The sequence below is a fragment of the Mus caroli genome, unplaced genomic scaffold (assembly GCF_978045245.1).
Source record: "Mus caroli unplaced genomic scaffold, Mus_caroli_1 scaffold_8, whole genome shotgun sequence".
Lineage (NCBI taxonomy): Eukaryota > Metazoa > Chordata > Mammalia > Rodentia > Muridae > Mus > Mus caroli.
Genome location: NW_028227263.1, coordinates 27,347,994 through 27,360,334, shown reverse-complemented (window position 1 = coordinate 27,360,334; position 12,341 = coordinate 27,347,994). Strand labels below are relative to the sequence as shown.

The following is a 12,341-nucleotide window of genomic DNA, read 5'->3' as shown; positions in this document are numbered from 1 at the left end:
TATTTATTATAGAATAATAAAATAAATACAGTGGCTTTCAATGGTAGCAAGATATAAAATGCTTAAGATATCTTTGTCTTTGACGTTCAAAACACACAAACCTGCTTTTCTTTGGCTTCTTAATAGCCAAGAGGAGACAAGACTCATCTAACACACCCATCGATGTCAAAATGCTACTTCCTCTAACTGCAGTGACAAAGAGCAACTTTACCGAGTATTGCAGTTCTCTTCATCACTTGACCAGTGATGAGGAGCATCTGTGGGTTCGAGGACAACCATACTCTAAAACTTTCAAGACACTGAATCAGGAGTTTAACACACACCCGTTAGAGAGCTGCACTTTAAAGCTATACAGACATTGATTGCCTGGTTATTCCAAGTTATTAGAATATTCAAGTAGGAGGTGCACACATTAGCAGCACTAAAACCAACATACTTATTGGCATATTTTGTTATCTGTTTTATAATAAAGAAAATATGTTGTTTATTTTATCTACCATTCCTACAAACGTAGGACAGCAGATTATCCTCAGGGCCACAGTGAGGACAAGAATGTTCCATGAAGGCACTAGGCAAAAATGCCAACAACCAGGATTTGTAAAATGAGAATGGAGTGAACTTTGGTTTACTCAAAACTCCTGTTGTTAGGCTTAAAAACTCATAGATCTTAAAATACAAGAAAATGTTACGAAGCACACGTTCCCACAGAAACAAAAATATCCCAGGTTAACAGCCTCATGGAAGATGAAGGAAATGATTGTGTAGAGCTTGAGGATATGAGTTCCGCCTCCAGATGTACATATGCGCGCACACACACACACACACACCTCACCAAGGGCCCTTTATACGAATTCACACATGTAAGAGATGGACACACACACACACACACATCTGACAAAGCACCCTTTATACACATACAGACATGGAAGCTACAGCGAGTTAGCTTTGCTTCCAGAGGAGAAGCCAATCATTTTTGAGGAACAAGGCAGTGATCAGAGCAGGGAAGTCCATCTTGGCAGCTTTCTAAAACATTAATTGAAATTTAAAGGTTAGGAGCCAGTGGAAATCAGTAAAGACTCCACTGTCCATCACAGGACTGCAGTACACTGACAAAGACCTTAAAGTGAAAGCAGATCAAATTAGACACCACTAAAAGGGACGCCCCATAAGGGAGGCTTATGATGAGGTATTTAATTAAATACAGCTTTTACTATGCTGGAGATCTCAAGAGAGACTCTGTCTTTGTAATGTTTTATAAAAACAAAGGAACACACACGCAAAGTTTTAAACTCAGGCAAACAAAATCTAGCCCTTTGAAATGTGTACTTAAGAAATCAGAACCCAACCTCTGTTTGTATTATGGGGCGTTCTTAGGAACAGGCTAGCTCTGAAATGCTCTGCGTCCTTCAGGAATGAAGAGCTCCATGCACGGAAGAGGAATAACACTTGGAAAACAGAGGAACTGCCTGTGCACCTTGCAAAGTTAAACCCCTCTTCAATTCTGTCACCAAATCTTAGAAATTGGGGCCAGGTGGAGACTAAAGGCTAATGGCTAACCGGTTGGCTAAGGTCACTTTCCCTGGAGGAGTGAACAAGGCTGGAGAAAAGTTCTAAAAAGCTGAAATTGCCACCTGGCCTAGTCCCCTCCTCAAGAGGGTGATACTGACTGGCATGGGTGGGAATTCAAGTGTGATGGGGTGCACAGCAGGGATGGATTGCCTTTCTGCCTTTCTGCCAGGACGGCCTCTCCACATTCCTATCAGCTGTTCTAAGCCTTAGCACCTGAAGATTCCTGCTCATCTGAAAAAGGAAGTCAGGTTTAATTTGAAGTCACCAGTGGCATCTGGGAGGGTATTCACTCGGCCTGGGAAGGCTTTCGGAGAAATCTCAGTTTTACTCTAAAAAAAACAACACACACACAACCCTTTTTTAAAAATATACAAAAGTCTAAACAAAAAAAATAAATAAAAGTCTCCCCTCTCTGATCGTGAGAGGCTGAGCAGCTTGAGAAGTTAGTGTTTTGGTGGAGTCCACAGGGAGTCACCACTCCCTGGGGATCAGGCTGGGGGTCAGCCTGCTTGGCTAAGCCACCAAAAGTCATTTCCACTCAAACCCCAGGTGGACTCTGTAGGGTCATCAGAGCTATGTGTTCAGAAGTTTCGGGCAGCATCTTCATGCTGAAGCCGGCTGGCTCCGGACCTCCCTTTGAGCTTCCGTTAGTTTCTGGATAAGATAACGCTTGTCACGACTCTCCTAAAAAGACAAACAGATTCAAAGGGCATCTTATGTTTAGGACTGTACAAAGCCATTTCTATCTAGTGAATCTCTGCTCTGAGTCGGGGTAAGGGATTCCAGTCATTAGATTACCACAGTGACTTCCAGTCTGGCCTGTCTCCCTCACTGAAGTCCCAATCATAGTCCCCACAGAGCCCTGGGTTCTATCCCCAGCATTGCATAAATTAAGTGTGGTGGTCCATGCCCATAATTCCAACCCTTAGGAAGTGAATGTAAAAAGATCAGATCTGACAGGCAATATAATGACTTCTGGCAGTGTTAAAAGAATTATTCTGCCTCAAACCTCATCCTTCACAGCCACACACACACACACACACACACACACACACACACACATCTCTTGTCTCCCCAAAGTGCCTGGCTAATTCCCACACTGGGCCCTCCCACTCCTAATCAGGACCTCAAATAACTGGCTATTACCATAATTCACATCTCACTTTTAATGTCACTGCCTTCAACAGGCCTTCCCCAGCCACTGGCTGCAGTAGCCTTGGTTCTCTGCAAGAGCAACAAATATTCTTAACCACTGAGCCATCTCTCCCACTCCCTGGTCCACCGTTTTTTGAGACAGTTTCTTAATTAGACCTGCAACTTGCTGGGAGTCAGCCCACAGATCACCCTGATTTTGCTTCCCCAGTGCTGGGGCTACAGAGTGCAGGCCGTGACACCTGGCTTTCTACATGGATGCTGGGGTTGACCGCAGGTCCTCAGACCTGTGCAACAGCACTTCACACTGAACTATCTCCCCCTTCCAAAGTTAGCTTCTCGAACTCTTCAGTCCTTAGTCTCTCTGGTGTGGTGCTGGATGGACCAAGTGAGTGACAGAAACTAGAGAGAGCTGTTATAGTTTTTCCCCTTTCTGTATTTGAAACAAGGTTTTGCTATCAAGCCAAGGCTGGTGTAGAACTCACTACGTAGACCAGACATGTGGAATTCGCAAGCTTCCTGCCCCAGCCTTCTGAGTGCGAGGGTGACAGGCCCGTGCCACCATGTCCTGAGTCTTGGTTTAAGGACCCTGAGTCATGTCTGACCCTTTGGCCTGTGCCTCCTTACCAGGGACAGCTGTTCTCGAAGCTGTACAACCACCTGCTTGTGTGCTCCAGCCAGCGCAATGAAGTAGAACATGACGAGGCTGCAAAGCAAGACAGACAGGTCACCTGTGTCAGCAGAAGGCCACTGAAAATCACCTAGCACTCACAGGGAAGTTTGAATATTGAAGGCCAACAAAATGACTGGAGGCCTCACTCACATGGGAGCCTGTATCATCTAAGGCCACTGAAAACCACCCAGCACTCACTGGGGAGTCAGGACACCAACACAGAACCCAGAACATTCCATCTGAACTATGTTTTCTTTTGCTAGAGAAAATAACTAAGCAAGCAAAGTCCTCATATCTCCGAAGAAGACAGCCTGAGAAACAGCTGGAGCCAGGAGGCTCTGACTTGTAAGTCTTTAACTTTCTGAGCTAATTATAAAATTACTGATGCTCCCCTGACATGCAGAGTGACAAAGTGAGATGAGTTACAGTCGGGAAAGTCAGCTCAGGGTGTCAGTAACTGGCTATGAATGATCACTGGGCAAGTGCTCTGGCCTCGGTTTCCCCATCTGTGAGATGGGTACAGGAAAAACCCGGCAACGACAAGGTTAGGACTAAAAGCCATCAACAGCTTCTTGTCTGCAACTCTGGGTCTCAGATGGGGACAAATTACCTTCACGGAGAGTTCTAAGTGGGACAGAGGGTGAGCCCTGCCCCCGGTTCCTGCCTAATGTCCCCAGACAGGGCTGATAAAAGGAGGACCAAATCACCAGGACATCTAGAGATTCTCTTAGTTCCTCCAAACAACAGCATCCAAGGAAAGCAGAGGCAGAGCAGATGCTCAACCCCAGGGGCACTGAGCAAACTGTTAACCCCGGTGCTGCAGGGACGCAGCTTCCTGGGAAGCCCAGGTCAGCCAGCTGAGCATCAGCCAGCTGAGCAGCCCTGATTCATTTCATTAATCTCAGCAAGGAATAGGATTCCACTACTCATGAGGGTTTTTTTTTTCTTTTTAAACCTGCTTCCTATAGTATGCTTTTACTGAACTATTGATATCATAGGATAAGAGCATTTGTAAGTTAAGACGTGAAAGGCAGAAGGCACAGTCAGTTGTAGTTAAATGTAGCTTAAATATGGCCGAGCCAGGGCTCGATGCAAGCTGCTCTCTGCTGTTTCTCTGTTGTTCACTGATCCATTTTTTTTTTTTCTCCATAAAGTATGAGATTTAGGCAAACCACCAGTGATCTTAGGAATAGGCCACCTTTATTTGGTTTTTATGAGCAGGACCACGGGCCTCCGTTCACATGCGTAATCTGAGTCTAGTCAACATTCCCCTAGCACGTGACATTCTGGGGCATTCCTAAAGGCCATGTGCTTATGAAAGTGTGGCTTTCAGCAGGTGGTGCTGTGAGGAGATGGGGTCTCGCAAGAGGAAGGCAGGTCACACACGGGCTGTGTCCTGCCAGGGGATATTGAAGGGAATTCCTCTTTGCTTCCCAGTGGACAGTGAAAGGGCTCCCTGCACCACGTGCTCCCACCATGCAGGCTCAAGGGCAACAGGGCCAAGTGACCATGGAATGGAGCCTCTGAGACCCTAATCCAGGATAAGCCTTCCTGTCTTATAAACTGATTCTAGAGTATCTTGTCCTAGTAGCAAAAGCATTCTGTTGGGACCTAGATAAAATGTCAAGGCCTAGGCAACAGTTCCCTAGCAAGCCTGCCATTAGAAGGAAACTTTCCAATGCCAAGATTGAGTACACATTCTGTTCTGTTCTGTACCCTTGGGAGCCAATCATGACAGAAGTTAGTAGAACTGGTTTATATAGTTACTGACAATAAGGTTGAAGCCGAACCAACCAACCAACAGCACTTCCTGCACCTATGGATAAGCATTTGTATACTGCCCCTGGGATGGACCCCAACAGAAGACAGACACCTGCACCAATAAAAGAAACTCTTTGGAATAAAACTTCCACTTTGAGTAGTGGCCAAGTAGAGTTTAAGTTCCCACGATCTCCCTGGAAACTGACATCCTACTTGGCAGAAAGAGACATACATGTACCTGGGTAACTGACACCCTGGTTGGCAAGTTAAGACATGACTGTTAGACAAGTCCTATCCTGGTAGACAAGTTAAGACATAAATATTAGACAAGGCAGTCCCCTGCCACAGTTGAACACCCTAACCAATGGGAGCAGAGTCAGTGCACAACAAAGACACGCTCCTAAGGAAATCTCTTATCCCTAAATCCTGATTGGTGGATAACTTGGCACAGATGTTTGTGAATTTTGGGCTTAAAAACCCTGTAAGATCTTAACTCAGGGTCATGGTTCAGTTCTCGAATCTGGGCCCTGGTCCATCAGCCCTGGAGCAGATGCTCAATAAACCATCCCTGTCTGACAGAGATGGGGGTCTGTGTGGGGTGTGAGGCGATTCCTGGACCCAACAATTCTAACACACAAACTCCATTTCCCAAGTGAGAGGAGATGTATGTACTGGCCTGGTCTGGCTGTCACTCACCAGATGATCATGAAGAAAGGCACTGCAAAGGCTTCTGATGTAACGGCATGGATCAGGGTCTGCAGCGAGCTGGGGAAGGTGCTCACAGTCTGGGGGATCACCTCCCAGGTGGTGTTGAAGTTGGTGAATGGGCCGCAGGCTTTTGAGGAAGGGATGCTGCCAGGACAGAGAGGGAGGAAGCTCAGGCCAGGCTGAGAGGTCTGCCTCCGCATGGCCAGCACAGGCTGAGAGGTCTGCCTCCACATGGCCAGCATATTTATTTACAATAGTCTACAGGGAACTTCCCCAGTCCAGAAGTTTCTGGGATATTATGTTTGAAAATGCTGACCCTGAAACTGCATCAAGTCTCTAGGTCTAAACTTTCAGTTTACAGGACACCCAAGACAGAAAAGTAAGTTTGATGTCGTGGAACATAAACAATTAGACATATAGGTATCCTCCAGTCTCTTAATTGAAAGGCAGAGAAAATGGCCTAGACTCCCCCCAGGAATCAAAGACAACTAAAAAGATATGACAGCTGAGCACAATTCGGGGAGTGGGAAAGACTGTTACTTTAAAATAAACCTGGGAGGGAAGACTGTGCTGGGGGACCTGAGAAATCCGAAACTAGCACAGATGAATGAGCAATCTGTTTTCTCCCTCCCTTTTCCCTCCTTCTCTCTCTCTCTCTCTCTCTCTCTCTCTCTCTCTCTCTCTCTCTCTGTGTGTGTGTGTGTGTGTGTGTGCATGTGCACATGAGTGAACAAGAGTGCTTGTCTGGAGGCCAGAGGTCAAGCAAAGCTTCTCAGTGAACACTGGACCTGAGGCTTGCCCTTTAGAGCAGTCTGGCTGGCCAGAGAGTCCCTGGGATCTGCCCATGTCCATCCCCTCAGCTGTCTCTCTCTGTGTCTCTCTCTGCCTGCTCCCCAACACTGGGAGTAAAAAGTAGCAAGATCAAACAAAACAAAGGAAAGCTAAAAATTAAAAAGGAATTTAAAAGGTAGATATGGAGAAGCCAGCAGGAACTTATTGATCTCTGAGGGCAGAACACTCTAGAAAAGCCCTGAAGAATGTTACAAGTTCTTGAACATAAAGAGACACAAGTCACAAAACCAAGGACCGTTTTAGAAAATGAAGAAATACTTACCGAGCCATGCTGATGGTCAGAGGTATGATCGCTAGGCACAGCCCAATCAGCAACACCAGCAGGAAGAAGAAGTTAGAGTTGGATGCTCTGAACTGCCGTGGGGAGGGTCTGCAGGTGTAGAGAAGACTCAACTACAGAACACAAGAGAAGAGGAAGAAGCACCAGTCCTCAGTAGGGCCTCCGAGAGCGAACACGTTCACAACACCGACAGTGCAACTGGGGAGTGTCTACCCCTGCCGGGGTACAGTGTCACACAGATCAGAAAGAATCCTTAGCTCAGATTCCAATTTGGGGGAAATTCGTGTTGATGGCATAATTGGGAGAATGAATCAAAAACCAGCAACACCTCAACTGTTGAACAGACAGAATAATCCAGAAGGAATGTTGAAAACCAACAGTAGGGACTCCTCAAAGCAGATCTGTAAGATCTAATGTATCAAGTACTTTAAAGTCATCTTTGAGGCAGCACGCAGCACTTTAAAAGAATGAGAGCCCATTAAATCCCATGCGGTGGAAGGAAACTATTAAATTTCAAGATCCTGTGTAACATAAACTTTATTAAAGTTTTATTATTTTATTATTCATAGGTGTTTAAAGTGGATCTACAATGATCTATGCCAACTAGGGAGACATTTTGCTTGAACATTTTACACACATATAACCTTTCCTATGTGTTTAAAATAAATATTTACACAGAGGGGGAAAGACTCAAAGGAAATATCAAGTAGAAAAGCAGGGAAAGAAGAAAGGCATTCTATGTTTTTTAAACTTGCATTTCTGTGGAAGACATGAAACTTGTCAGTTCCATAGAAACTAGAGCAACTTGTGAGCTTAGTTCTGGGGAGAGTCAGCCAGCAGGGCGGGCTTGGAGCCAGTGACTGCCACACACACCTGCCCTTCACTACAGTACACATGGGAACTCACTTGTCAGCCAGTGTTTTCCTGTGTGTCCACATTCCTGCCTCCTCTGATGGCATTGGCTACTTGATGTTTCCAAATGAAGATGGAAGAACAGTGGCCTAAAGCCAAAGGCTCCCAGAACAAAGTCCAGCCCAGTGCAAGGTCCTTCTCACAGGGTGAGAGCCAATGCTCAGCTGTGGTGAGCGACATCTGCCTCCAACACTCAGGGAAACAGCCACACTGTATGACTGGGGGCCAGTTAACCCCTGAGCCTTGGCATGCTCCTTCCTAAAACATGAGTGGCTACTCCAGGGCTGGAAGCCGGGGGAGAACCAGAGTACCAGGAGACAACCCACAGGAAGTGGGGGTACTGAGGGGCACGGGCTCATAGCATTATTATCCCATTATTGTCACCGTCATTGTGAATTCTATCATTTCCATTTTTGAATGGCTAGGACTAGGTAATTAGTAAATGTTAGGCTTGGGGTAGGCATGGTACTTTCTTAACATGCTCAAAGTTCTGGGTTCAAGCCCCAGCAGATACACATGCACATACATATAAACATATACAAACACACATACATACACATATATACACACACACACACATACATATACACACAAACACAGATACACACTCATACACACACAGAAAGAGAATTAAAAGTTTTTTGAAAAATCTTTAAAAAGATCTCATCTTCATTTAAAAAATAATAATGAGAATGGCTTGCTTTTATATTCATGAACAAACCAGTAAGTCCAGGCACGCCAGCCACCTGCAGGGCTACTTGACACATGTAACACCCGGTTCTACCTGGATCCCTGGGGACCATGAGCTGGGACTGGGCTTCCACTAGCCAAGGAGCTCTGAAAAGCTATGGGTTGACTCCAAAATTACAAAACAGAAATCAACAAATCCTTGGCTAAATGTCACTGAAACACACCACTGTTGTATGATTGACAGCTCAGACTCATGCTGTCAATCAGTCGTCTATAAAAACTACATTTAAGCCCTAGGAACAAAGCAATTCTTAAATGTGCTTGAGAAATTTGTTCTAAAACAGAGCAAAACAAAACCAGCCTGCAACCTCAGCACTTGGGAGGTGGAGGCAGGGAGATCAGGAATTTGAGACCAGTCAAAGATATACAGACTGTTTCTCAAACAAACAAATAAATAAATAAATAAATAAATAAATAAATAAATAAATAAAGGTGAAAATGTATTTGAAGTCCCTTCCCAGAATATATTCATATAAAGGAAGCCCTGGGCTGGGGGTACATGTACTTATGATGTGTCTCATGGAGTACAGAATGGCCTTCAAACATGTGAGCTCCAGATGGTATACCCCTGGCCTGGCATGCTGGGGATATGCCGGGTTTCTGTCCACAGCACAGCAAAAACCGGAGCTATAGAAAGACCGGTGCAGGGTGGGAGCCCTGTCTCCTTTCCTCACCTCTTTCACATAAAAGATGATAACGAATTTCAAGGTGGCAATGGCAGGGAGGAGTGGGGAGAAGAAGGCTCCAATCCAGCAGATGGTCTGCCCGTACACGATGCCCAGGACATTGTCGGGGATGGCGAATTCCTGCTGGCCCCAGCACTGGATCAGCTTTGAGGAGGCACAGTAGGTCACCAGGAGCCTGGAAACAAACTAGATGCGTGAATGATGTGAATGCATGCAGAGGACAGAGACTGACATCAGGTGTCTCCCTGTGCCATGCTCCACCTGATTTTCTGAAACAGGATCTCTCACTGGGCGGGGAGCTTACTGATAAGGCTGAGGTGGCTGGCCACTGAGCCCCAGGGATCCCCACCATCTCCAGCTCTCTAATGCTGGGGTGTGCACAAGCTGCCACTCCAGGCTTTACCTAGATACTGACAATCTGATTTCAGGTCTTCATGTTTGTATGGCCAGTGAGTACTGAGTGACTGTACTGAGTCATTTACTTGGCCCATGTATGTATGTATGTATGTATGTATGTATGTATGTATGTATGTGCATATTTGGGGTTTTGTTTTTGAGATAGGGTTTCCTCTGTGTTAACAGCTCTGACTGTCCTGGAACTCACTCTGTAGACTAGCCTAGCCTTGAACTTACAGAGATGTGCCCTCTTCTTCCTCCCGAGTGCTGGAGGATTAAAGGTGTGCATCACCACTGCACCTCTGTATGTATGTACAGATGTGTAATTGCACAGTGTAGAGGTCAGAGGACAACTTATGGAAGTCAACTCTCTCCTTCCACCATGTGGTCCCAGTGCGCAACCTAGAGACATCTTACTGGCCCTCAAATTTCTTTTTCTAATATCTAACTTTAGGGTTCTCTGGACTTCTAGTCCACATCTGAATTAAGATGGCTAGGCTGGTCTGGAATTCAGGATTCTCCTGCCTCAGCCTCCTGAACACTGGAACGACAAGCCTTCATCATCACACCCTTGACTGGGTATCTTGACTGTGGTGAGAAGAAAGAGTTTCATTTAAGACTCCTGGAAGGACACAATGACAACAGCAGTAAGGGTCACAATAGTGGTGGTCACTTTCTGTTGAGTTCTGTGCTCTGGGGTGTTCTCCCCATGGTATCTTGCTTATTCTCACAGAAAGGCTGTGACGTGACCCTGCTATCATCCTTCCCTGTCTCAGATGAGAAACTCACTGTCTTGTTACTCAGAGAAACAACTTGTTCATGGTCACATAACCTGCAGGAAGGTGGTGTGAACCCCGATCCAGAAGCTGCACCTAGTGTGTCTGCCCTAGCAGGGGCTGGGCTACATCAAGTGCAGGGAGTCAGCTCAGGAGGTCTTGTGGGAAGACCATCTCTACCGGGGTCCCAGGGTACCACCCAAAGATGTGGCGGCTGATGCTGCTACTGTGTCAACAGCCTAGAGTCATTTGAGTCACCAGATGTCAATGGTTCCCTGGTGTGAGTGGCGTCACCCAGCACTTGTGGAGAACATGAGTGGGTCATAGAATGGGGGCTGGCAGGGACCCCAGGAGTAGGATGTAGAGTGGGGGCTGGCAGGGACCCCCACACTTACTTCCTAGGGAAATCCACAAACAGTGTCACAGCCAGGATGATGATGAAGTCGAAGATCATCAGCTTGTACATTTCCTGTCCCACCTGAGTCTCCCAGCACTGAAACCAAGACATGAGACATATTAAGAGACCGACTCCCAGCATAAGAAGCCAGCCTTCTGTATCCTCAACTGTCCCCACATCCCTCTTCCTGAAGCTCCTGCACAGAATTCAGTATCCAAGTCCTTGACTATGCCGGGAGTGGAGCCAGATCTGCCTCGCAGCTGGCAGCCCAGGCCATGGCTCACCGGGTAGAGTTTCTGGTTATAGCCGCAGAGTTCACACGTGCTGTCACCACAGGATGTGATCTTGGAGCCTAGCGTGAACACCAGCACACAGATGGTGGCCAGCCGCATAAAGACACACCTGCAGGGAAGAGGGGAGGGGGAAAGAGGCATCAGAGCTGGCCTCCCTCTGGACCTGACACTGAGGAGAGACACAGGCAACTTCCTTGCATGCAAACCTCAACCTAGGTAGAGATTCTGCTGGGGATGAAAAGGGAAAGCTCTGGAAGTGGGTGGTGGGGAACTGGCTTAAGGCCAATGAATTGTACACTATAAACGGATAAAAGGGTCAAGTGGTAACTTCATGTTCTATACATTACAATAAGTTTTAAAAATAATAATGTTTTATTATTTATGTGTATTTATATGTGTTGTTTGTGTGGATATGTAGACATGGATGTAGGTGCTCATGGAGTCAGAAGGGGACATCAAATCCCTTAGAACTGAGATTACTGCTATAAACTACCTGGTGTCAGTGCTAGAACCTGAACTGAGGTCCTCTGCAAGAGCTCCTAACTGCTGAGCCATCTCTGTAGCCCCTACAAAGTTCTAAGGCAGAAAATAAAATCAAGGCACAGTGGTGCACAGGATTCAGCCTGAGCCACAAAGGGAGACCCTATTTCAGAGAGAGAGAGAGAGAGAGAGAGAGAGAGAGAGAGAGAGAGAGAGAGAGAGAGAGAGAGAGGAAGGGGCAGGGGTAGGGGTAGGGGTAGGTGAGAGAACTGGGGTGGGGGGCGGAGGAGAGAGAGAGGAGCTGATCCAGTAATTAAGCTCAGCACGTGGTCCTATGTGGATTCTAAATTGAACCCCGGCCCCCGGCCCCTCCATCATAGAGACTGGTTCTACTTTGGATCGTGTGATAAAGATTTGTTAAACAAGACTGTTGTGTGGAAGGGCTTGAGCGGTCCTACAGTGACAGGGAGGGAACCTACAGTGAGGGAGGGAGACACAAGGAAGTCGATATGATTGAAGGGCATTATACATGTGTGAAAACATCACAATGAGCTTATTATTTTGTCCAAATAAAACTCTCTCTCTCACACTCACTCTGTGTATGTGTCTCTGTGTCTCTCTCCCCGTATGTGGAAATACAAAATACAAAGGTTTTA

At 46.3% G+C, this 12,341-nt stretch overlaps 1 protein-coding gene across 1 annotated transcript in view; it reads right to left on the bottom strand.

The window, feature by feature from the left end:
* The window catches only part of Tmc7 (transmembrane channel like 7), a 49,371-nt gene continuing 37,030 nt past the window's right edge, over positions 1-12,341 (bottom strand). The window contains exons 10-16 of the mRNA XM_021167895.3: positions 11,197-11,314; positions 10,911-11,008; positions 9,332-9,518; positions 6,978-7,108; positions 5,852-6,007; positions 3,349-3,427; positions 1-2,253 (exon numbers count right to left, since the gene is read on the bottom strand). Coding sequence (XP_021023554.1) covers positions 2,173-2,253; positions 3,349-3,427; positions 5,852-6,007; positions 6,978-7,108; positions 9,332-9,518; positions 10,911-11,008; positions 11,197-11,314 — 850 coding nt within the window. The 3' untranslated portion in view covers positions 1-2,172. The remainder of the gene's footprint in view (positions 2,254-3,348; positions 3,428-5,851; positions 6,008-6,977; positions 7,109-9,331; positions 9,519-10,910; positions 11,009-11,196; positions 11,315-12,341) is intronic.